This window comes from Penicillium malachiteum (assembly GCF_028827825.1).
Source record: "Penicillium malachiteum strain IBT 17515 chromosome Unknown utg000004l:1.0-4883003.0:1.0-4884900.0, whole genome shotgun sequence".
In the NCBI taxonomy this organism is placed as follows: Eukaryota; Fungi; Ascomycota; class Eurotiomycetes; order Eurotiales; family Aspergillaceae; genus Penicillium; species Penicillium malachiteum.
The window spans coordinates 737,423-761,086 of NW_026643097.1; the positions used below are offsets into that span (position 1 = coordinate 737,423).

General features: G+C 48.6%; 8 protein-coding genes across 8 annotated transcripts; 5 read left to right on the forward strand and 3 right to left on the reverse strand.

Moving 5' to 3' along the window:
• Window positions 1-2,140: 2,140 nt before the first annotated feature.
• N7483_008441 (uncharacterized protein) lies at window positions 2,141-3,307 on the forward strand (the record flags this gene model as incomplete). Its single annotated transcript, XM_057091868.1, has 6 exons — window positions 2,141-2,280; window positions 2,339-2,365; window positions 2,415-2,649; window positions 2,714-2,923; window positions 3,004-3,132; window positions 3,185-3,307. The coding sequence occupies 6 exons, from the start codon at window positions 2,141-2,143 to the stop codon at window positions 3,305-3,307; spliced, it is 864 nt and encodes a 287-aa protein (XP_056943042.1).
• Window positions 3,308-4,543: 1,236 nt separating this feature from the next.
• Window positions 4,544-6,700, forward strand: N7483_008442 (uncharacterized protein; the record flags this gene model as incomplete). The annotated part of the gene is made up of 3 exons (XM_057091869.1): window positions 4,544-5,401; window positions 5,456-5,558; window positions 5,628-6,700. 3 exons carry the CDS (start codon window positions 4,544-4,546, stop codon window positions 6,698-6,700), a joined length of 2,034 nt encoding a protein of 677 aa, XP_056943043.1.
• Window positions 6,701-7,078: 378 nt separating this feature from the next.
• N7483_008443 (OB-fold domain-containing protein) lies at window positions 7,079-8,242 on the reverse strand (the record flags this gene model as incomplete). The annotated part of the gene is made up of 2 exons (XM_057091870.1): window positions 7,079-7,875; window positions 8,110-8,242. The coding sequence occupies 2 exons, from the start codon at window positions 8,240-8,242 to the stop codon at window positions 7,079-7,081; spliced, it is 930 nt and encodes a 309-aa protein (XP_056943044.1).
• A 464-nt stretch (window positions 8,243-8,706) lies between these two features.
• N7483_008444 (putative DRAP deaminase) lies at window positions 8,707-9,375 on the reverse strand (the record flags this gene model as incomplete). Its single annotated transcript, XM_057091871.1, has 1 exon — window positions 8,707-9,375. One exon carries the CDS (start codon window positions 9,373-9,375, stop codon window positions 8,707-8,709), a length of 669 nt encoding a protein of 222 aa, XP_056943045.1.
• A 406-nt stretch (window positions 9,376-9,781) lies between these two features.
• Window positions 9,782-10,738, forward strand: N7483_008445 (DnaJ domain protein; the record flags this gene model as incomplete). The annotated part of the gene is made up of 2 exons (XM_057091872.1): window positions 9,782-9,929; window positions 9,984-10,738. The coding sequence occupies 2 exons, from the start codon at window positions 9,782-9,784 to the stop codon at window positions 10,736-10,738; spliced, it is 903 nt and encodes a 300-aa protein (XP_056943046.1).
• Window positions 10,739-12,281: 1,543 nt separating this feature from the next.
• On the forward strand, window positions 12,282-13,973 carry N7483_008446 (universal stress protein family domain protein; the record flags this gene model as incomplete). The annotated part of the gene is made up of 4 exons (XM_057091873.1): window positions 12,282-12,566; window positions 12,614-13,600; window positions 13,660-13,721; window positions 13,808-13,973. 4 exons carry the CDS (start codon window positions 12,282-12,284, stop codon window positions 13,971-13,973), a joined length of 1,500 nt encoding a protein of 499 aa, XP_056943047.1.
• A 589-nt stretch (window positions 13,974-14,562) lies between these two features.
• Window positions 14,563-16,644, forward strand: N7483_008447 (H(+)-transporting V1 sector ATPase subunit B; the record flags this gene model as incomplete). Its single annotated transcript, XM_057091874.1, has 10 exons — window positions 14,563-14,661; window positions 14,733-14,746; window positions 14,862-14,932; window positions 14,998-15,017; window positions 15,091-15,126; window positions 15,184-15,345; window positions 15,402-15,510; window positions 15,572-15,864; window positions 15,902-16,316; window positions 16,379-16,644. 10 exons carry the CDS (start codon window positions 14,563-14,565, stop codon window positions 16,642-16,644), a joined length of 1,485 nt encoding a protein of 494 aa, XP_056943048.1.
• Window positions 16,645-17,381: 737 nt separating this feature from the next.
• N7483_008448 (GYF domain-containing protein) lies at window positions 17,382-22,175 on the reverse strand (the record flags this gene model as incomplete). Its single annotated transcript, XM_057091875.1, has 2 exons — window positions 17,382-21,900; window positions 22,081-22,175. 2 exons carry the CDS (start codon window positions 22,173-22,175, stop codon window positions 17,382-17,384), a joined length of 4,614 nt encoding a protein of 1,537 aa, XP_056943049.1.
• Between the last annotated feature and the right edge of the window lie 1,489 nt (window positions 22,176-23,664).

A 23,664-nucleotide genomic window follows, 5' to 3' on the forward strand; every position in this document is an offset into this window, starting at 1 on the left:
GTTCTATGGAGACAGATGCCCACGCGGCCCCTAGTCTGTTCTGAGGTCACTGTGTTTTGTTTTGAACGTGCTCTTTCATCCTATTTCCAGAGGATTCCGGAGGAATTGATTATCTTGGCCCTAGTCTATTTCTAACTCGGATGACCGGGTCGGTTTTCAATTGACCCTGCCTATTATGGAGTACTCTAGTGTAATTGGTTTAATATACTCTCCTGTTTTGATTTGATATGTGAAGTTTCTGGAAACTTTCCCTTCCCGTCCCGCCTGGATGGCCAATCATGATACTGTTTACTTCTGTCATTGCCGCGATGCTTTTGGAAGCATATCCCGGTGGCTTGGCTCGCTTGAGTCTGGAGATGCGCAATTTCAAATGTTTAGAGGGCTTGAGGATCCTGGTCTGGAGGATGCTACTAGTATAAGCGAGCCCTGGAGGGCCTCGGAAGAAGGATGTGAACTAAAAAGGAGAATAGGGTGAGTTGAGATATTTCTTTGTCATGCCAGTGGGGATTAGCTCTGTTTTTACTACGGAGTACGGAGTATCTCCTTTACATACTCCTTGAGAGGCTATGCATGGCTGTGTAATCTTGAGGCTGTGCAGGTCAATCAATTTGAATTGGTGAAGGAGGATATCTGGAGCGTCTATGTACGTGTACGATTACTATTAATATTAGCTACATAGTAGGTAGTATGTATAAATTTACTATTAGTAGTACTAATAGCAGCAGGAATAGGAGTACCACTTCCTCAAGCCTAAGCTCTTCCAAATGTTAATATCATTACGTATATAGACCCTCCTGGCTCGGGGCTTGGATAGAGAGCTCCCCGCAGGAGGTAAACTAAACTAAACTAAACTGAATCGGACATAACCAGATATGAGTCAGAGTCAAACAAGTTCTTGGAATAAATCATCTCACCCTGGACTCCCAAGTCAAAGCTTTTACCGGGTCATACCCAAAATGCAAACCAGGGCATCTGATTCTGAGGGTGAGGCTCTAGTAGTTTTCTATAGTCACTTAGCTATCACTTTCCAATATCTCAATATTTCACCTTCAAGTTTTGGGTTATTTCTAACATTTGAAAGTACTAGGAGGGCATTGGAGAAGTTTAACCACTAGTTTAAGCAAAATTTACTAGTTTTTTGGGATTTTCCCAGGCTATGCCTAACACCTTAGATACACATATGTATATAGTAGTGAGACTACCACTCATTTTCCAATTAAGCCTTTTGTGTACAGCACTTGAGACGGCACATATCTTTGAAGAACTTGAAAAGGTTCTAAGATTGTCCCAGGTTGAAACTTTTAGAATTGGAGAAGATAGTATACTATAGTATTCTGGATAATAATACCATCATTGATCAACATTGGAATATGATGATCAATTGATACTACTATATAGGTATATCAATCTTAGGCTTCCAAGATTTTATTGCATGCACACATGAACTTGAATAGCTTTGTTGGGTTGGTTGAATGGTGATCACATGCATATGCATGCATTTTACCAACATTTGAAGATAGCTCAGTTCTTCAAGAATATCAAAAGACTCGGAGCAATCGTGGTACTAGTTTGTGATTTTTAGGGTATGCTTTTACTAGGAATGCATAAATAGAATCACTGTTACTAGTAGTACCAGTACTATAAAATTGCAGTCACAATATCTCTAAGCATTCAAACATTTGGACTTTTTGAACAAATGGATTCTGGCAAACTCCCAGCATTTAAATGTTATTAAAGAGTTCAAGCTCTCATTAGCGGCCAATGTATATCATGTACAAATTTTACCATATATATGTATATAATGCACACTATCATGGCTTAAGAACTCCATAGGTAATTCCATGAATCTATTCTCCAGAGAATATCTTACTGTCCTCATTCAGTAGAGCCCGGTACAGTCTCACTTTACATTCCAGGGCTTGTCTCTAAATGAGACTACTCAGGCGAAAATGCATTTTTGGATTAATATTTAAGCAAGCCGATCAACATTTGAACTTGCCTTTGCCTATCTGAGCTTATATCCAGCTCTCTCTTTCTGAAAATAAACTTTCACTTCTCTGACACCAAACTTCTTCCATCTTCCCAACACAACTACTTCCCCATCCATATCGCATCCGATCTGTCTCTCACGACGTCTGACATGTCTCACGAAAACAAGCCCTCGCTCCAAGAAGCTATGGATCTCCCCTCTAGTCTGTGGGACAGCCCGGATCCGTCACTGAAATCAAAGAAAAATCGTGCCTATGGCCGAGAAGGCTACAGTCGCGGTTTACAGCAGGCGTTAGTGGCCTGTCCTCTGCTCAATGGCTGAAAGGATTTATACTGATCGCTCTATTAGCATTACAGCCATGGAACTTCCAAATCCGTAAGTCGCGCATTCACTGACTAGCCAGGACTCATACTGACGGAGATAGAATCCGTTGCGCCATCTGCAAGGAATTTCGTCGTCATGAGGAGTATTCCAAGACCCAGTTGAATTTCCTCAAGCAAGAAGCCTATGTCAATGGCCCTGGAATTGTTTACGATCAGCGCATCGCCAAATGTCGTACCTGTGCCCACAGTACTATCGACGAGCTCCATTGTTCCTCCTGTGGCCATTGGAAAGCTGTTGATGAGTTCTCAAACACTCAGCGCCGCGTTCAGCAGCATGTATGTCCATTTCTTTGGAATTTCCATCTCTGATTGTTAGAACTAACGGCGCTACTCTTTATAGCTCTGCAAACGCTGCCAAAACTGGTACCAGCATCCGAGCACCTTGGAAGACGGCATTGGCCATATGAATGTTCTTGAAGAGGGAGCTCAACTCCCACTGGACTGGAGAATGGACGAAGTTAGTACCAGCAATTTGACTGGTGGGGGAAACTCCGATGAAGGATTTGATGGACTGCCCCCTGCTACAAAAACGCCCTGGCTGGATGATGAGGTAAGTTTCGCTGCTAAGTCCTAACTCATGATTCTTTATGAGTATTCTAGTTAATACGTGTCTACCTTTCTTACCCATAGGGCCGTCCTCTCATGGTGAAAGGGCGCGACGGTCTGGAAGATATTCCAGTCAGACATCCAACCAAAGACACCAGACATCTCTACCGTCCGGAGACCCTCAAGCAGCCCAGCAAGTTCGGGGCTGTCGTTGTGAGTAGTTATCAGTTTGAATACTTGGTCTTAAGTACTGACTATGATAAAGCGAAGAGCTCGTGAACACTCTGAGGACTGCGATCTACCCCTTCCCCCTCAAACCCCGCCTCCAGTTGACCCTGATGAGGAACTTCCGCCTCACTTGAACAAGGCAACATGGGAATATCTATGATCGACAGCCGGTTTGCAACAGAGCAATACTTCTCTCAGTTATTCGTGTTATTCTCTGTTTCTAACCATAAGTGGCGCTCGTTTCATATGGCGGCGGCTCTGCCTTGCTCGATAGCATTCGGTCAATGTCATCCCTTCTGCGGGCTTAGCAGTTTCATCCATTTCTATGCCGCGCCCGTTTTCCCCTGTGTTTTTGTTTTGCCTTTTATGATTCATTTTTTTTATCGCGTTGCGTGGTTCTATGGTCGCATCGTTCGACATTCTCCGGTTCGGCCCCTGCTGCACCGTGGTTAAGTCACTGATGGTACTGCCTCCCCACACTTTCCAAAGATGCAAGTTGATCCTTTGATCTTCAAGTGGCGTTTATGGTTTAAGTTATTTTTTTGCCCTAGCTACAGAATGAAAAATGGGACTTTTGTTTCTGAAGTCAACTAGCATATCGGCTCCACCTTCCTAGGGACTAAAATTGATCGACGAAACCTCTCTGGGGCATCGTTCGAGATTAACTACCCTCCATTATTGAAGAATTTCCAGTCGGTCCAATAGAGCTTCAAATGTTTGTTTCCATCATCATTGACAGCGCCAGATGATGCTATAATCTGCAGATCAACTAGCCTGCCCCATGCTTAACCCTGTCTATCGAAGTATATCAATACAATACTATACGACGCCGTCTCCGATTATTGGGCGGGAAACCCAACCCCTAGGGGTTATCCAAGTCGCATCCTTAACATATTGATTTATTTATCCATGCGCTTCTTCAGATTTGAAACGTGGCAGTAGCGCATCCCGATAGGTGATCAACCCATGTTCATCGATGCAAGGTATAGAGGGGAAAGCTGTTGAATTATATTAACCGCCGATCATGACGCTTACGACCAACCATAAAGACCTCGGGATATGGCATGGATAGTATTCTGGTTTTGCTGGTTGTTCCTGTGGCACTTGAATAGATTACAAAAGCGCCACATCGTGACGTTGGTACTTTTTTATCTATGAACCTCTAAAAGTCACACTTGAGGGACCCGGTGACGCCAGTTTCAGATCGCCACCTTTTTAGTTCTCCACTGCCCCGCCATGAGAATCTCACTGCCTTCAACTCTGCGGCTTACTTGTGTGCCTTGATTTTCTTTTTCTCTGCTTGCGCCCTAATATTTTCTAACAGATCCAGAGAAAGAAATAGAGAGCACACCCACATATATCATCATCAGTCTTATTTACCATACACTGAACACTCATGGCCTACGATGGGTATCAGCCATATCCCAATACGGGATACCAGATAGGCAACATGAACCCAGAATCAAACGATTCTCCTGCCCCAGGTGGTTATCCATCGGTCCCTCCTTATCCCTCGTACCATGAGTCGGATCATATCAATATGCCTCAACCACAGATGCCTCCGACCGCATCGCCAGCTCCGCCAACTACGGGATACGAGCAAGGCTACGAGCAGTATCCGGAACCACCCCACCCACAGAGCGCAAACACGGGGCAGATCAATGAAGCCGTTAGCTCGGCTGTGTATAATAATGCAAACACAAATTCTTATCTTTCACCCGAGGTGCTATCGCAGATTACCTCGACCGTTATTCAGCAACTAAAGGCGTCCGGTTTAAACGATATCCAAGGCTCTTCAAACCAAATCCCGCAACCCCATTACCCACCCCCACCCACATCGCGACCGCACTCTCAGACTCCGCAGTCGTCATGGTCTGTACCACCCACGGATCTGCCACAACGGCCGCAGACAGAATCTCCACCTGGCGTGGCGTACCCAGAAGGAAGGTCAATCCCACATGCGAATACTTTGCCAAATGGCTTTGAGATCAACCCGCCGTACTCGGAGCATCTGGGATACTCTGCCAAGCCTCGGTCGAGCTCGAAGTCCTCGGTGGACAAAGTGTCGCGCAGAACGGCTTCCATGTCGAGCCAGAGTAGTAGTGTGAAGATAGAGTCTCGACCGAAGCCACCAGACCGTGATACTACAGTCATGGAGATGACGACACTGGAGAAGATTTGGGGAAAGCTGTTTGAAGATGATAAGCCGACGAAGAGACTTGGTCAATTTTTGAGAGGAATTGCTATGCATCTTGTGTGTATTCTCGCAAAGCGATGAGAAGGATTTATGTCGCTGACCCAGTCTCAGATTGAAGATTATCCGCCCGGTAACACTCTCGTTATTACACCTCCAAAACTGCAGAAATTCTATGCAGACACCGACTTGGACTGGGATCCTTATCCATGGCAGGGTATGTCTCTACTATACTTGCGCCTCTCTCTGGTCATGTGCATGATCTGATGACTTGTTTTTACTATAGACATCTTTGATGATCGCACTTCTTCTATCTCGAGATTATTCCGTGAAGTCCGTGCAGAACACCATCTCGTTCAGGGAGATGATCTGAAAGAACGACCTGATACCCCTGGTCTAACTCCCAAGGGCTTCGAGACATGGGCCACTTTAATGATTCAAAGTCACCCGGATCGCGAGTACGAGCGCTTCCAGAAGGCCGTATTGAACATGCCAATCAGCAATCCGGATGATAAGAAGGAACGGTTCCCCAAAGAGATCCCACGCAGACTGTTCCCCGAGTTCGCTGATATCAAGCTGCGAGAGAAGACCGAGGAGCACCTGATGAAACACTGTGGTGTCGATCTACCTTACATTACCGAAGCAGAGCGAGCTAGAGCCAATCGCCCCAAGAAGTCTTCTCCCGTCTCTGCAAACAACACAGCCAATAAATTAGGCAACCTACACGCGCGTACTGGATCTACCGAACGAAGCCGGTCCTATGAGAGAGGACGACCGCCAACATCGGCTAATTCATCCTCCGCTGTGATCGATGACGAAGATGAGACCATCCCGTCTGCGCCCATCGAGCGCGAGCGCAAACCCTACTCGGCAAACCCTGGAGGTGGAAAAAAGTATGAAGAATCCGGCGGCTCGCGGAGCCACAGGGAATCGTTTAATACTTCGCGCCCCTCGGATATCCCAATTGCAGCACCGTCTTCCAGTCATCGTGCCTCTGCCTCTGCGAAAACGGGATCACCACTCCGCGACTCCCTATACTCGCGGTCTGGATCCGACGCTCCTTCCCGTCGGTACTCAAGGAGCTCGCGTAGCTCATCGCGCGGCATGGGCCATGATTACAGACACTCTGAAGGCGATTTGCTGGGCCGTGATCCCACACCACGATACGGCAGCGCTTCCGCGAATGACCTGTACATGGAATCACCCACCTCGATCGTTCCGCCTGAGTCAGATGAGCCCCGCCGACATCACGGGTCTCACCGTAACAGCCGACAGGCGGCGCCTGATGAAGAGTATTACCGTGGCATGCTTGGTGGACAAGGTGGCGGTCCCACTCATGAGTACAAATATTATCACTGATCTCTAGTTGTTTCTGTTTGGCTTGCAGCAATTTACTACTTAGCAGGTGTTTCGTCGTTGTACCTGACGTTTAGGGCTCATGTTACTTATGTTCTTTTGCCTTCATTGCTTTGTTGTCAGCTTGGCGTCCCGTTTGGCATGAAGATACCTCTTGTCTCTGTGCATTATGATGACTACGACTCTCATGTCTAACACTGTTCTATACCGTCTTGATCTTTAGCTTGAAAATATTTTGCATTAAAAGCCTTAATAAACCCTGATCTATCCTTGCGCGAGATAATAGCCATACACTGAACCCAAAGAGAGACAAAATGCCCAATAACACAGCGTGATTAAATAAGTGTGATGCCTTTCTATGTCTGCTCTATCCAATCTATCTTAAGGAGACTCCGAGTTCTCACCCCGTGCAAGTTTCGCCCTCTTCCTTTCCAAAATCTCCCTCATAATCCTCTCTCCCTCCTCTCTGCAAACCACAGCTTCTTTCTCCCTCTCTCGCTCCTCATGCTTGTACCTCCGTAAAATATGCTTAGCATCTTTCTCCTCCCTCTCAGCCCTCCTCTTAACCCTTATCTGAGCCTTGGACCTCTCCTCCGCAGCCCGTAAATCGCCATCCTCCCCTTCTCGACGCAGCATCTCAATCTCCTCATCAGATAATACCCACGGCGAAGAAAGCACCTCAACCAAAAACTGAAGCCGCTCATTCAGGAATACCATCTCCGCATTCGTATCTCGAAGAATATGAAACCGCTCCATATTAAGTTGAATAACCCCTCGCCAAGAAGTCAATGTGCCCTTCACTTTGACCATAGTACCGGGTACTAGACCCGAGATATCAATGATCGATTGATCCGTCGTACTGACATGCACATGCTGAACAAGCGAAACACCAGATTTGGGATTTGTATCTTTTGCATCAAGTGTAAAGTCTTCTTGGCTCTCTGGTTCGACCTGCCCACTGGTATTGGGGTTCGATTGGGAAGATTCTGTTTGTTTTATGCTTGAGCCTGGTTGTTGTTTTGGGTCAGATGAGTGTGGAATGACTACTTCTGCTAACGCGCCACTGCTATCGTCTATTGTCAGGATTGTACGACGATAGACCTCTGCTTTGGAGACGATGAGACCTGCTATGGTCACGAAGCGGATTGGGTGATTTTTGTAGAAGTAGATTCTTTGTCCTAGATCTCTGTTAATATAGGTATATGTAGAGAATGATTGAGAAAAATTAATCAAAACCATGGAAAGGGTGTATGGCCTGGAAAGGGATATCAAAAGGATGCATAGGTCATTTTATACATGGTAGATCTTGCCATTTCGAAGTGGATTAAGCCAGCGAGGAAGTTGCGTATCTGAATACCACATGCTATAGTTCCACAGTCCAAATGGAAAGAAGAAAAAGAATAATAACTCACCCTCAAAGCTTCTTGGCTTCTGTAGTCGATGCACGTCGGCTACCGACATCTTCACCCAGGTGAAATGTGTAGGCGAGGCCTTGAAGCAGAATGCAGGGTATATGACATGGTCCTTATAGTCATATGTAGCCATTTGATCATTTTCCGGTTGGCTATTTTTGGGAATTCGGTCAGCTTGGAGGTATAGAGCAAAGGTTGACGTTGTTTAACTGGAATTTCAAGGAAGAGCGGGGTCACGTGGAGTGGTCTGTAATTGTAAAGATTGTAGATTGTAGATTGGAGATTGACTCTTCAAGCGAGTCATCATTGGAATTTATTTAGAATACACGTCGAATCAAAAGTTGTATAGATCAGATGCATCATCGGGGGGATATTATCGAAGAATATGATCAAAGAATATTACCGCCCAACTTGTGGATCATGACAGGGGTCTGTAAACAAAGAACAAATAGCTCGTGGTTTAGTGGGAACTTGACCCGCGCTAACTCAGGCTAAGCATGGCTGAAGAGTTGGATTTTTATTCCAGTCTATATTGCACCAGTTGACGTAAAAACATCATATCATGCAGAACATTTTCATCTATTCATTTCCCTAAATCTAATAAAGAGTATTTTCTCCCTCCATCATTCTTTTCTTCGGATTCCGAGGCTGTGCCTCCCTTCTCCTCTGCTCCTCATCTCCTTCTACACCCTTTCCCATCTTCTCCAATGCCTCTCTCACCTCCTTTTCTGAATCCTCATGACCAGCCGTAGCGACCTGCAGAATCTCTCTCTCTAATCCAGAAACATGCTCCCACTCAATCCCCGCCTCAGAAAGCATCCGACACCCCACTGACGCCCCGACAAACGTCTCAGGCTCCTTAACACCAAAGTAAATCTTGTGGATCCCTGCCAGCCCCCCTTCCTTTGTCTTCACGATGCGCTGTGCACAGGGCGCATTTCCCGATAACCGCTTCCCGCATGGCTCCATGGTAACATACATGATGAGCTTCCGACCCGGCTCCACAGGAAGCACAAAGCCAACATCTTCTTCGGGAACCTTGTGCACAGAAGCGAAGTTTGAGAAGCAGCATTGTTCAGCATGTGTGTTGCCTGCTAGCTCCATCGTGTAGCCTGTGGAGAGAATGCGATCACCGCTAAAGGTGGGGTCGGTGTCTGAGCGTGAGAGGAGAAGGGCGCCAACGCGGAAGTTTGTTGGACGTGGAGGAGATTGTCCTGCAAGAGCCAGACATTTGCGAATATAGGCTGTGTGGTCCATGGTGGCCATTTTGCAGGTTGAGTATGGGAGCTGGATGCGAGATGAGAGCGAATGGAGAGGTCGTAATTTGTGGTGGTTCAGATAAATATATAGAGACTATATTTTATCCTTTTTTAATTGGCTCTTTTTCATTCAGAGAGGATGATTTTTCGCAATTCAAATAGCTGTTGGAAGGGGAAGAACTGACAGACGAGGTCGAGGATAAAAGGCGGGGAGCTTTTGGGATCAGCTATGACGAAATAGGGTACTGGGTGCGGCGCGTCTATTTCGTGTTAACCTACCGCGTCGTACTCGACATATCCTTTCCCCAACAACTTCACTTCTCGATATTCCATACAAATATACCCGACTGTCCTCCTTCTTCCCCTGTGTCCTAAATCTTCAACCCCAAATTTTCAAGCACGCGATTTTCTCCATGGCACGAGGCAAAAAGACGGAACAAATCCCCGAGGAGCCGCCCTCGGTCCAAGAGAATCTCTACAAGATCCTGGGCGTTGAAGAAAATGCAACCCCCGAAGCAATTAAGTCGGCCTACAAGAAAAATGCTTTAAAGCACCATCCCGGTATCTACTCCCGGTCAAATCTAGACAAAGACAGCAAAAACTAACACTCCAAAGACAAGGTCAGCGACGATGCCCGTGACGAGGCCCATAAAAAGTTCCAGCAGATTGCCCTAGCCTACGCTGTTCTATCCGATCCTCGACGCCGTAAGAATTACGATCGCACTGGCAATACCGAGGAAGTCCTTGGAGAAGATGGCGACTTTGACTGGATGGATTTCTATCGCGAGCAGCTCTCCGCCATGCTGGACACACGCGCCATCTCGGATTTCCAGAAGAAGTACCAGGGCTCCGATGAAGAAAAGGGCGATCTGTTGGAGGCCTACGAAACTCACAAGGGCGATATGGATCGGATCTATGACTCGGTTATGCTTTCCAATGTCCTCGAAGACGATGAGCGTTTCCGGGCCATTCTCGACAAAGCAATCGCAGATGAAGAAGTTGAGACCTACAAGAAGTATACCGAGGAACCCGAGAAGAAACGACAGCAGCGCAAGAAGCGCGCTCAGAAGGAGGCCAAGGAGGCTGAGAAGCTAGGCAAGGAGGTCGAGGAGAACAAGAATAAGAAAGCCGCAGCTGCTTCCAAGGCCTCAAAGGGTTCTGCTGGAGGTGAAGATGATTTGCTGGCCATGATCACCAAGCGACAGCAGCAGCGTGGTCAGGGCTTCCTTGCCCAGCTGGAGGAGAAATATGGCCAGCCTAATGGCAAGCGTGTTGCTGCTGATGAGCCTTCTGAGGAGGCTTTTGCGGCTGTTGGTGCTCGTAAGAAGTCGAAGGTTACGAAGCCCAAGTCCAAGAAGTCTAAGGCATAGACCTTGGATACTCCTTTCAAATTCTGTACAAATAGTCTTTCATGATGTGCATGAGCGCTTGATATTTTATGTTTAATGAACCTTGGAGTTTAGTTGAAATGCACGTATGTTATTAGGGTTAGTTAATGACTCGGAGATGGATCATCGTCCACGGGTGATTCTTCGAATGTTACTATCAGTATAAATAACATAACCTTCAAATTTCCGGGATATAGGCTCAAGTTGTTATACATACCTACCTAGGTACTAATTACTGATACTAGTACATAGCACATATGTGGTAGCTCCTGCACGTGTGGTCTCCGAGTCTTTAATGTTAAAACTTCAAGTTAAAAGCATTCCAAGGTTTCAATGTTGGACCTTTTCATTAGCCTCGGCAGTACATGTAGGTACTCAAGTTAGTGGCACTTGAGTAGACCCGAAACAAGCTATATGTAAATATCAGCTTCAAGTTGAATCTTGAAGGTTTTAACCTCGGAAGTTATAACAACCAGTTGACTTGAAACTCGAGCCATATACCAAGCACTTCAAGTTGCCGGTGGATCTACAGCTGTTACCTAGGTAAGATAAAGAGAAAGATTATGATACTAGATGTCTAGACCAACATTTGAACGTATACTGTTTTGTTAAGGCGTACCTCGTAATTCCGAGTCTTCACATGTGCAAGGTTCTCATTAGATTTGACCGTTATTCTACTAAATCCAAAGTGGATGTTGGTCATTATACTATGTATATGGATCATGGGCGCTGAATGGTTAACTCAAGTGCTCAGCCCTTCAATCACCGATTCACCACATAACGTCATTGCACATCGGGGATTGACACACTACTGTGCCTTAAAACACAACAAAATCCTTTGGTACAGTCTTCAATTATCCCCAGAATTGAATATCCTTACAGCCTTTGACAATCATCTCCGATTAAACAGACTACTCACGCACGATGTCGACTTCCAAGGTTCTGCCACTTAGTATATACTACTCCTACTATTCCCAGACTGGCAGTACATGTCTTTATGCCGGAGAGTTCACTTCCCATTATCTATATCACAAAAGTGCTATCAATCTAATATGTAAGTGAGCTGAAAGTAATTTGATAAAGAGCTTTATTAGACTCAAATTAGAATAATTGAAAAGTCAATGAAGACCTAGAATTATAGTATAGAGCTTCTCTAAAGTGAGGAACTTGACTCCGTTGCCTATTTAGGGTAATTAGGGTAAACCCTAAATTAGGCCCCACACTGACCGCTTCTCCCACCGCCTAATATGTCCGGACTCTCCTTCTACTTTACTCACCGCCCCTCTCACCGCCATGATGTTGTTCACTCCCGCCTGGGATACCCCACCAGGTTGGGAGAACTACCCGATCAACATCACGGCGGAGTTGAGAGGGAAGGTGCTTGGCCGCTTTCACATCGCGGCGAAAGGGAGGTTTGAGAAGCGACCACCCTGGCTCTTTCCGCCAAGAGTCTTTTTCGAGGGGCGAGGGGGGCCCACCACCATTTGCGCCATCCCCCTTACGCCAACAACACAACGCAGCCGACATGCCCTCAGCTCCAAGCTCGCCAGAGAGGCACCTGGCCGAACCTGATGATCTGCCCCGGCGATCATCTGATGAATCGGGCCGATGTGCCTCAACTGGCCAAGCTTCAGAGTCCTCCCCCGCCACTGAGCGTGCAAAGAAGCAGAGATCCCAAGGACGCAGCGCTATGGCAGCTATGATGTCAGGATTGGAATCACGTTTACTCCCAAAAAGTCTCACTCGCGGCCGCACTTCCAACCGTGAATCTAGTCAGCGTAACTCCTCTGTTGACTTTCTCTCCCCCGCCGTACATCCACCCGACCAACTCACTCCCTCTCACCGACCGGCCGAAAGATCGAAGCAGCCTCAAAGAAGCTCCAGAAGATGACCATCGGGGGAAAAACCGATCATATGTGGGGTCCATCAATGAACGAATCCGATGAAGCTTTCGCTCAACCATCCAGCAGCTCAAGTCTCCCTGGCTATGTAAAGCCGACCAGAGCCGAGCAAGGCGAACGTCTCGCAAAGGATGTGTTTGATAGTGAACACAACATCATTCACAGCAGCGACGATTCCGACTCCGATGGTGATGATGATATCTGGAACGAGGATATCCAGTCCACTGCGACACCGAACGATATCAAAGGCAAGCAGCCCAGGAAGTCCGCATTGAAGTCCGTGATTCGTCCCCAAGCATTCTTCGATAACCCAGCTCCAGCTCCACGATCGGCAGCTGGTACGCCATATGGATCGGATGACGAAGCAGAGCTAGAAGAAATCCACCGTGCTCAGAGACTTGCAATCTACGTATCCCTTATCGACAATAGTGTCCCCAATCGGTCCATTTGCACCATCATCCGCGGCAATTTTGAGAGTCTTCAGGCTGAAGCCGATGAAGGACGTCGTCGCCAGCGCAAATACCTGGTAGCCACCGATCTCAGCGATGAATCAGTCGTGGCGCTAGAATCTACCATTGGAACTTTACTTCGAGACGGCGATACCATGTGGGCCTTGTATGCTATCCAAGAGGATGCAAGCAGCTCATCTACTCATGTGGCGGAAAGTGCGCACAGCAACCAAGACATTAATACTATCGTGGGCAACCAAACTCAAGAGGCTACGAACCCTGGTCGCAATTACTTCTCTCTCTTGGGGTCAGCAATTGTTAAGTCTGCCTCCGCCGAAGGTCACACAGTCTCTGCCACAGAAGCAGAACGTGTCAAGGCCGTGAAAACCGTGACTGAAACATGCCTGAAGCTGTTGCGCAAGACCAGTTTGCAAGTTCGGATCGCAGTTGAGGTTATTCACTGCAAAAATCCTAAGCATCTGGTAACTGAGGCTGTATGTTCTGATCCCAAGCCACCATTAAATGTGCCCAAAATTGACCAATATTTACTTAGATCGATTATGTTGGGCCCACTGTTACTGTTGTCGGCGCCCGAGGTCAAAGTGCCCTGAAAGGGTGAGTTCTTGACCATTCATTGTTTACTGTTGTTTCAGTATGTCCTTTGCGTCGAGTCATGGATTCAGACTAACAATTTTTTCAAGTGTTCTCCTCGGTTCATTCTCCAATTACCTTATGGCCAATTCATCTGCCCAGGTGATGGTCGCACAACTCCCCAAACGTTCCTCCAAGAACGGACCGAACCGAGAGTACCGCTATCCCAATTACCTCCGAAAGCCCAAAAGTCTCACACAGGCCAGAGTTGATTAAGCCTATGTCCGCATGTTATGTTCTGCTCCTTTGCAAGTTCATGAAAAACGTCACATGCGAGTTATGGGTATCGCTTGACCTTGATCTCCTTACTCCCAACATCCCGTATCTCAACATTTTGAACCCATATCATCTCTTATCCATGCATGATACCCCGATAATACTGACGACCTGATGATGACGATTATTTGTTCGACTTATCTTTACTCCTCTCAACCTGAGAGTCTCGGCTTGTTCGGTCTACTTTGACCCGATACATGTATCCTTATGTCGAGTCAGAAAATCCCAAAAGAAATCAAAACTGGTCGAGAGCTATCCATCTTTCGGAAGCTCCCGCTTTTCAAATCAAAATCCATCCATCTTAACCCCCAATATAAGCTAGAAACAAGGAACATCGTTGTACATGTAGATTTATAAATGAAGTTGTCAATGATAATCGTCAACTGGTCAAGGCGCGGGCGCTTGTCGTCAGCCATCACGTGCCACGTCACCGCCCAAGCTATCGACAGCTTAGCCAACCTCGGAGTCGAGACCCTCCACATCTCCCCAGAAAGCCACCTATTCCTTGCTTTCGTACGATTCGCCCGCCATGGCTGAATTTGTCGATCCCCGGATGTCCTCCATCAAGCCCCGCATCCGCTACAACACCATCGGAGGTATCAACGGTCCGCTGGTCGTCCTTGATAATGTGAGAACCCCCGATACGGACCTTGAGATGCCGAGATGGAATTAAATGCTAATATGATCTCTGGGAAATAGGTTAAGTTTCCCAGGTAAGCTTACGGCTCATGCCTCGTGTGCGCAATAGAGCGCATAATCCGCAACAAACACCGCACTTCGATATTCGTATATCTTGCCTCTCCTGACTCCCCACCCTCCTTTTTATAGATACAATGAGATTGTTAGTCTTACATTGCCCGATGGGACGGAACGCTCTGGTCAGGTGCTGGAGGCTCGAGGTAAGCTATCGCAACTCCCTCTGTTCGGTTGGACATGAGCTAATACGTGGATTTGCTTGTCATAGGAAACCGAGCAGTTGTCCAGGTACGCAACCGATAAGAAACCACCCCGGAGCCGCTCCTAATGACTTTATATTGACGAGACGACTTGCTACTAGGTGTTCGAAGGTACCTCGGGTATTGATGTGAAGAAGGTATACAGCTATCTTGCAATTGGGATTGCGGTACATTGAGTGCTGACTTCAGGCTAGACCAAAGTCGAGTTCACTGGCCACAGCATGAAGCTCGGTGTGTCCGAGGATATGCTGGGTCGAGTGTTTGACGGTTCCGGACGTGCTATTGATAAGGGTCCCAAGGTTTTGGCAGAGGATTATCTGGATATTAACGGCCAGCCTATCAACCCATACTCTCGAGTAAGGAGCACTGGGCATTTACTGGAGAGTTCGAGACGCTGACATGCCTGCTCTAGGCATACCCCGAGGAGATGATCTCTACTGGTATCTCCGCCATTGACACTATGAACTCTATTGCCCGTGGACAGAAGATTCCCATCTTCTCTGCTGCTGGTCTTCCTCACAGTGAGTTTTAAGCTGATTTCCAGTGCGAATCACTTCATATAGACAGTGCTGACTGGACTAGACGAGGTCGCCGCCCAAATTTGCCGACAGGCCAGTCTGGTCAAGCCGACCAAGGGCATTCACGATGATCACGATGATAACTTCTCCATTGTCTTTGCTGCTATGGGTGTTAACATGGAGACTGCTCGTTTCTTCACTCGCGATTTCGAGGAAAACGGAAGTATGGAGCGTACCACTCTCTTCCTGAACTTGGCCAACGACCCTACCATTGAGCGTATCATTACCCCCCCGTTTGGCTCTGACTACCGCCGAATACTACGCTTATCAGCTCGAGAAGCACGTTTTGGTTATCATGTCTGACGTGTCTTCCTACTGTGATGCCTTGCGTGAGGTTTCCGCTGCCCGTGAAGAAGTGCCCGGTCGTCGTGGTTACCCCGGTTACATGTACACTGATCTGGCTACCCTGTATGAGCGTGCTGGTCGTGTTGAGGGCCGTAACGGATCTATTACCCAAATCCCCATTCTGACTATGCCTAACGATGATATCACGCATCCTATTCCCGATCTCTCAGGTTACATTACGGAAGGTCAAATCTTTATCGATCGTCAGCTTTACAACAGAGGTATCTCACCACCAATTAACGTTCTGCCATCCTTGTCCCGTCTCATGAAGTCTGCTATCGGCGAGGGCCGTACTCGCAAGGATCACGGTGATGTTTCCAACCAGCTTTACGCCAAGTACGCCATTGGTCGTGATGCCGCTGCCATGAAAGCCGTCGTCGGTGAGGAGGCTCTCTCCCCTGAGGGTAAGTACCAATTTCTAACCACCTACGCCACATGAAAATTTCCTCAACTAACAACTACTTAGACAAACTCTCCCTCGAGTTCCTTGATAAGTTCGAGCGCACCTTCATCAGCCAGGGTGCCTACGAATCCCGTACCATCCATGAATCTCTCGACCTCGCCTGGAACCTACTCCGCGTCTACCCCAAGGAGATGCTTAACCGTATCCCCAAGCGTGTCCTGGACGAGTTCTACGCTCGCTCTGCTCGCAAGATCCCTAACAAGGATACCAAGGATACCAAGGATACCTCTGCCGAGAACCAGAAGAGCGGCGACCTCATCGATGCTTAAAGAAGAGCATTGGGGCCGTTCTTTCGTGATATCTCAGTTCTGTTTCATGTTTTCTTTGTTTGCGCCAAGAGTGATTTGAGGAGGTTAGGTCCGGCCTGTGGCTAGTGATCATATAAAGGTTATGCTTATGCACATTCCTGCTTCTTCTTTACTTCTTGGTCTCATTGCATATACTCTACTGTACGGCTGTATCTGTTGTCTGTTTCCGTTTTTGATCTAAACCTTGGTTTGTGTAGGCGGTTAAACCTCAATCTATCTGTTTTTCACTTTTGATGATTAGAATATGGACTGGTGTCACTGTAGCGAGATGACAATGTTTTGGTTGATATAGATTTTGCGTATAGAGCCCAAACTTGAATAATATTGAGTTGGAGGCCAGTCAGTCAAGTCCAGTGATGTTAGAACCACATTAGTGTTTAATAAACACAGTTGATCTCAAGAACTTGGATTTAAGAATGATTTAAATCTACGGAGATTCAGTGAAGTATTCAATGCACAAGTACAGTAGTTAATTCGATGCTAAAGTGCTCAAGTGCTTAGACACATACATATGGTAGTACATCAGTGCGGGATAAAAAAACAACGCAACGGTCTTAGATGAAAGAAGGCCATGCAGTTAGACAATCCTCTTGGACAACGTATTCAGAATAAGATAAGAAAAGCATGACAAGATATGCAAACTCAGAAATAAATCGGAACTAGAAACTAGAAACAACCATGGCTAAGATGCATAACCATTAGCGCTTACCCTTCTTACGGGGAGCGACAACCTTGAATGCAGCACTGCTAGCTTCCTCTTCACGCTGGGTAGCAGCAGCAACGCTAGCAGTAGAGCCCTTCTTGGCGACCTCGCTCCATCCGCCGGAACCACTCTGCTCAGTACCGAAGGCGCTAGGAGAGACGGGGTCAACAACACCCTTATCAGCGAGCTTGCGGCGACGAATGAACTCATCAGCGAAGCGGCGACCATCCAGAGTCTGGGAGTTGGCGTAGACGGAATCGGAGATAATCTCGGCCTCAGCAGGGAGGAAAAGGAGTTGCTGGACGAAATCGTCGACGTTGATGTTGCTGTTCAGACCCTTACCAAGAGCTAACTTGGCCCACTTGGTGAACTCCTCGACAGCCCGGTTAGGGTTGGAGGATTGCTGGACCAGGACAGTACGAGTAGTGGTAACAGGACGAGGCTTGGCAACGGCTACAGGAGCTAGAGGGATGGTACCACTGGTTGAACGAGGTCCAAGAGGAGCAGCAGGAGGAGCTTTGGCCTTGCCACCGGCACCAACGGTAGTCCAAGCGCCAGGAGCGGATGGAGCAGCATTAGCAGCAGAAGCAGGGGAAGTAGAGGCAACCTTGCTGGCGAGATCGGCGTAACGCTTGCCGACAGATGCGGGAGGGCTTGGGCTAGCAGTCTGAGCTGCGGCTGCGGCAGCAGCAGCAAGACGCTGCTTGCGGGCCTCCTCTTCTTTTTGAATCTGGGCGAGAGTCTTCTTGGTAGCGGTGGTGGTGGGTGCGGGCTGGGTCTTGCTGTTCCACACTGATCCAGTGGTGGTAGGAGCAGGGGAGCCGGCGCTGGCCCAGTTAGCAGAAGAGGGCAGACCAGGCACAACCTGAGCTTGGGCTTGGCTGAGACGTTCTTGCTCAGCGAGAAGCTGGGCACGACGGGCAGCGGCAGCAACTTCCTCACGCTGGGCGGCGTTGCGAGCTTCGGCTTCTTGGATCTCCTTCAGAGAAGGACCCTTGGGCAACTCATTGGCATCCTTGGCCCATGGCGCAACTGAGGTGGGAGGGGCATCGACGGGAGTCTGAGTCTGAGAACGAGATCCCGCAGCGAGGGACTCGGCCACGTTCTGACGGTTACGCTGGGCGGCCGGAGCAGGGAGAGGCGATGCAGATGGTGGGGGAGGGAAGGGCTGGGGCATACCATTGTCCAGCTTGTTAACTCCCCACACGGATTCAGGAGTAGCCTGGGGTTGCTGCTGTTGCTGATCCTCTTCCTCTAGCTGACGCTGGGCGAACGCGGCCTTCTGGACCTGCTGAGACAAGGTCAAAGTAGGTTCATCGACGATAGGCTCTGCCTCGGGAGGAACCTCCAAAGCAGCTGCGACCTCGGCTTCAAGCTGCTGAGCGGCAACAGCGGCGGGGTGAGTAGGCAGACCCTCGGCGGTGCGCATACCAAGCTCTCCTTCCTGAGCCCGGAGAGCATGGAACTGACGAAGGCGTTCCTCACGAGCCTCCTGGTCGAAGGGGTCATTGGCATTAGCCTTATCGAACTGCTCCTGCTCTTGCTGAAGCTGAGCACGATCCTGGAGCATGGAGGCCACCTGCTGAGAGTGCAACAAGCTCTCGGGCTGACGTCCGGAGAAAGAAGAAGCCCCACCAAAGGCAAAAGGATCCTGTCGGCCAACGTTCAAGCGATCGAGAAGGGCAGGGAGTTGGTCCTGGGCAACACCACCAAGATCAGTGCCAAGCATACCTGGTCCAACATTGGACAGACCTCCCTGTCTCAGTTGAGCGGCAGAGTCAAAGAAACCAGGAAGTCCCTGGGACTGCTGTTGCAGAGCAGGCTGAATCGGAGAGGGTTGGTAAGCGCCCGGAGAGGCAATGCTGCCGAAGCTGGGCTGGCTGTGAAGGCTATGGGCACTCGACTGGTGTTGAAGCTGGGGCTGCAGTGTTGGTGGCGCACCGGGAACAATGGTCTTCAACATGGCTTGCTGCTGAGCCAGGTGTTCCTTCTGTCGAGCCATCAAGTACTGCTCTTCTTGCTTACGGCGCTCAAGAGCATTTTGCTGTTCGGCAGTCAATGTAGTACCGAAGCTAGGGAAGCTGCCGGGGAATGGCGGCTGGGCAGAGCCCTGGGTGTTGCCGGTCCACTGAGTAGCATTGGGCTCAGGGCCATGGGGGATGCCAATCTGGGGAACAAGGAAAGGCTCGCGAGAGTTCCCAATGCGACGCACCAGCTGGGCAAGCGGCTCAAATTCTCCATCTTCGAGCTTCTTGATTTGAAGGTCGGGACTAAAGAATCCAGCCTTAAACCAATCGTGCATTTCAAGACCAGTCCAAGGTCCTTGGATGTTACCCTGAGGGTCGCGATAAATCCAGCGCATCCGGTCTGGCATAACCATAGTGCGTTGCTGAGAAGCAGGGAGGGTGCCTCCAGGGGTCTGAACTTGGGTGGTGTCATGGCCCAAGTTGACAGGGATAGTTCCAACAGCTGAGACGGGTGTCTGCGATGCGGAATTGGATCCAGGCTTGCTTGCTTGGCCAGATTTGTCTTGAAAATCAAGCTGTCCGTCGGTCAGGCCAACGGAATCCGGTCGTCCTTGGTCATCCTGCATGTTAAAGAGAGCACCCAGTTTGCTTCCTCGTCCAATGCTTGCAGTACCACTCAGCCCGGCATGAGGACTGAAGAGGCCACCACCACCAAGAGTAGACAAGCTGGGAGATTGAAGGTCGCCCATGGTGCCAAAGATAGGATCGCCAAATCCTCCACCAAAAGCTGGACGCTCACGAGTCGGTGTACCAATAGCACCTCCAGCAGAAGGCCAAGCAGATCCTCCACCGAGGGACGGAAGGCCACCCAAGCTTCCAAGGCCGGAGAAAGTTCGGTTGGCATTAGCGCTCGAGTTCTGGCTGCGATCAATAGAGGGGAGGTCGATTCCTGAACCGACACGTCTCACAGAGCCGAACGGGTTCGAAGGATCGCGCAGTCCGCTGAGTCCAGGGTGCTGAGGGTGCTGAATGTCCGAGCCATCAGTATCCACATCCTCCTGGTGGTCCGCAACTCGGTCGCCATGAGGGCTTTGGTAAGGATTGGTATTGGTCGGGCTGGTCGGTTCATGTCCTTGGAGCAGATTCGGGGTAGGGTTTCGCGAATTTTCCTGGCTCTGCATCAACTCCCGGAAGCCAGGGATACTGGAAGTCATGCCGAAAGCACCAAATCCAGAATCCTGGGAAGGCGCTTCAACATCCTGGGAACCGCCCAGAGCAGCACTTCCACTGCGAGGTTCATCGAACGGATTAGTCTCACTGCGACCCATGCGGGTCTTCACAGAATCGCCCCATGGAGACTGAGCACGTCTGAGACCATCATCCTCCACCAGTCTCTCAAGGCTGCTCAAGTTTTTCTCCCTCGCAGAGCCCGCAATATCCTCCGAGCTGTCCTTGGAAAGTAGTCCCTTGAATCTACTCTCGCCGCGCAAGCTTCCGTATCCAGGCTTCTTCTCAGCTGTGGGTGTGGTAGCAGAAACGGAACCCGACGCGAGGGAGAAGGCGCCGAAAGCCCCCATCGGAGAGAAATTTGCACTCGCCGATGCCGATGCCGGACCCCAAGGAGAGGATGGTCCTACCGCGGTGTTCAACGGGTTGGTGGTGCTGCGTTTCAGGGAACCGAAAGGCGAAGCAGCATCGGAAGCCTCCTTCGATTTTTCGTCCGGTTTCGCGGCCGGGTCTCGAAAGTCGGTCTTCCGACGCAGGAGGGCCGGAGGAGGGGTAGAAGTATTCGCTTCGTCGCGGAAAAAGCGAGAGTTAGACGCGGTAGGAGACATGGGATTACCGACCGAGTCGCCCGTCTCTCGACGTCTCATTCCTGGACGAGTGGTATTGGGAGAAGAGGTATTGTAGTTATTAATGTGGCCTTGGGTGTAAGAAATAGACCCTTTACGACCACCACCAGTTACTACTCCGGTATTTTCTTTCGATGCGTTCGTAGGCGGAGGCTTGAGAGGGGAGTTGACAGACGCGGCAAAGAACTGGAAATTTTTTCTCGGGTTAGTTTTTTGATGATTCTCCCGCGTGGGAAAAATAGGGAATTCGTGAAAATGAAAGGGACCCACCTCCTTCTCACTCTCCGTCATATCATTCAAGCCCAGCGGTTCGGCCTGACCCTCATGGTCCCAACACACCTCAGGCCCCGCGGAAGTTTTATGGTCGTCCCGCTTCCCCCACGCTCCATTTGCGGAAGCTGAAACAGCATGAGGATCCCAGTCGGCCACGAAATAATCCTCCACATGCTTACCCAAGGATCCCGATTCTCTCTGTGTCTTGTACAAGTCTAGGAGTTGATCCTTGGAGTATCGGGCATCGCCGTTCCGCATTGCAGTAGACAAGGTATTTGAGCTCATGTGGGGAGGGACGTAGGCTCCCGAGGTCGGCGTAGAAGCAGAGACTGGGTGGCTACTCTCTCGAGTGTGCGAAGGGTTGGTCGCAACTGATGGACGGCGAAAGGTTTGAGTGGCTCCGTTGATGCGGGATCGAGACCTATATAGAAAAGGCTCTAGGTTAGCATCGGATATCTTGTTCGAGGCGAATTGAGCATCCACATGATCTCCCGATAATTCGAGAGAGCCGAAAGAATGTTGTTGACGCGATTATTTGAGAGATATGGGCGAGAGGGAGAGGTGCAAGTCGTGTTTAGAGACAAGGAACAAGATTGCATACCATTCTCCACCAGTACTTCCATCCCCTCTCCGACTGGGGTCCTGGGTGTTGCCAGCGGCGGCGGAAGCGAAACTCGACGGAAGTGGTGTAGGCATTATGGATAGTGCTGTTTGAAATGGAGTAATATCCCTCAAAAGACGGCCGGATTCTAGAGTTTGTCGCGAGACTTTTCTGTGGCGGATGATAGTGCGAAGTGTGGGATTGCGAACGGGGACGGGACGCAAAACACGGAAGTTGGAAGAGATCGAGAGAAGATGACAGCTAGAAGCTAGTCAATCGATGAGAGCTTGAGAGAGTTGGATGAGAGGGAATGCAGAATGCGAGGCGCCTAACAAGGTTGAAGGTTCAAGGTTCAAGAAACAGTCGAGTTTCGACTTCGCTAGCAAAAATGATTTAGCGGGCGCGTGGCACTAATCACACCCACTTGTGTCATTACCGTGTAAGGAACACCGTGGAGTCGCGTGCTTTACCTTAATTTGAGTGTGTAATACATGGTATTAATCTGTAATAAAATTACCTCCCTACAAGACAGTTTAAGATTAAGTACTAGATACATTTATCTAATACTATCATCTCACTATAAAATAAGTACCCAGTACTTTGATATATATGGCTACATTATATCACTAAAGACACTCTTCCGGATCAGTAGCAGTAAGAAGTCTGGATAAAGAATCAGAATTTAATGTTTATAATTTTAATAATAAAAAAGAAATATATAACCTTTGACCCCTTTTAGTCTTCTCCTTCATTTCTTACAGTTTTCTTTGGGGGTGTGTGGGGGAATGAATCTCCTTGACATATCTCTGGTGACGCAAAGTGTGGAATTGAAAATGTCTTCATCTTGTGTATGCATGCGGAGGTTGTGTATTTAAGATTGATATTGTATGGTAATATTAATGCCACGCTCTGCCCACAATTGGGTGGAGCTGCTTTCAAACGGTTCAGGTTGGATTGGACTGATCGTGAACTTTTTGTTACTTGTTACTTGTCATTTATGAAATAGATATGCTGGTGCCCTTGCGCTGATACATGTCGCTTTTTTTATCTTATTTTTTACAAGGTTCTTCTCTTTGATTTGTTCAATACTCTTGTAAGGTTCTTTGGAGAGGAGGGTTACCTGCATATCTAGGCCTAATCCTATCCCTTCCTTATGCTACTATCCAATTCCAGCCACCCTGCATAGATGGATAGAAGGACCCAGCCTGCATATTGTAGGAGCTTCCGTTGGGGTTCAGGCCAGTGGCTAGCCGAGTTGAAAATACTATCCTTTCTCTCCTGAACACTTGGGTGCCCAGAACTCCTTTATTTTGATGTATAAATGCCCAGTTTGGACAGTCTGGCCACTGACACGGTAGATTCGTCATACACCGACTAGATGCACGCCCCTCTCAATCCATCCCAACAGAGACCACTATTGAAATGGAATCAGAATGAAAGAAATATCTTTTAACAATGACTAGAGACCAAGCTTGGAGTAGGACATGAATGGATAGATCGTCCAGCCCTGAGTGACATGGCAAAACTTATTAACCTTTCCATCCGTCATCTCGCTCTCTATTCTTTACCACGACAAGACATTCT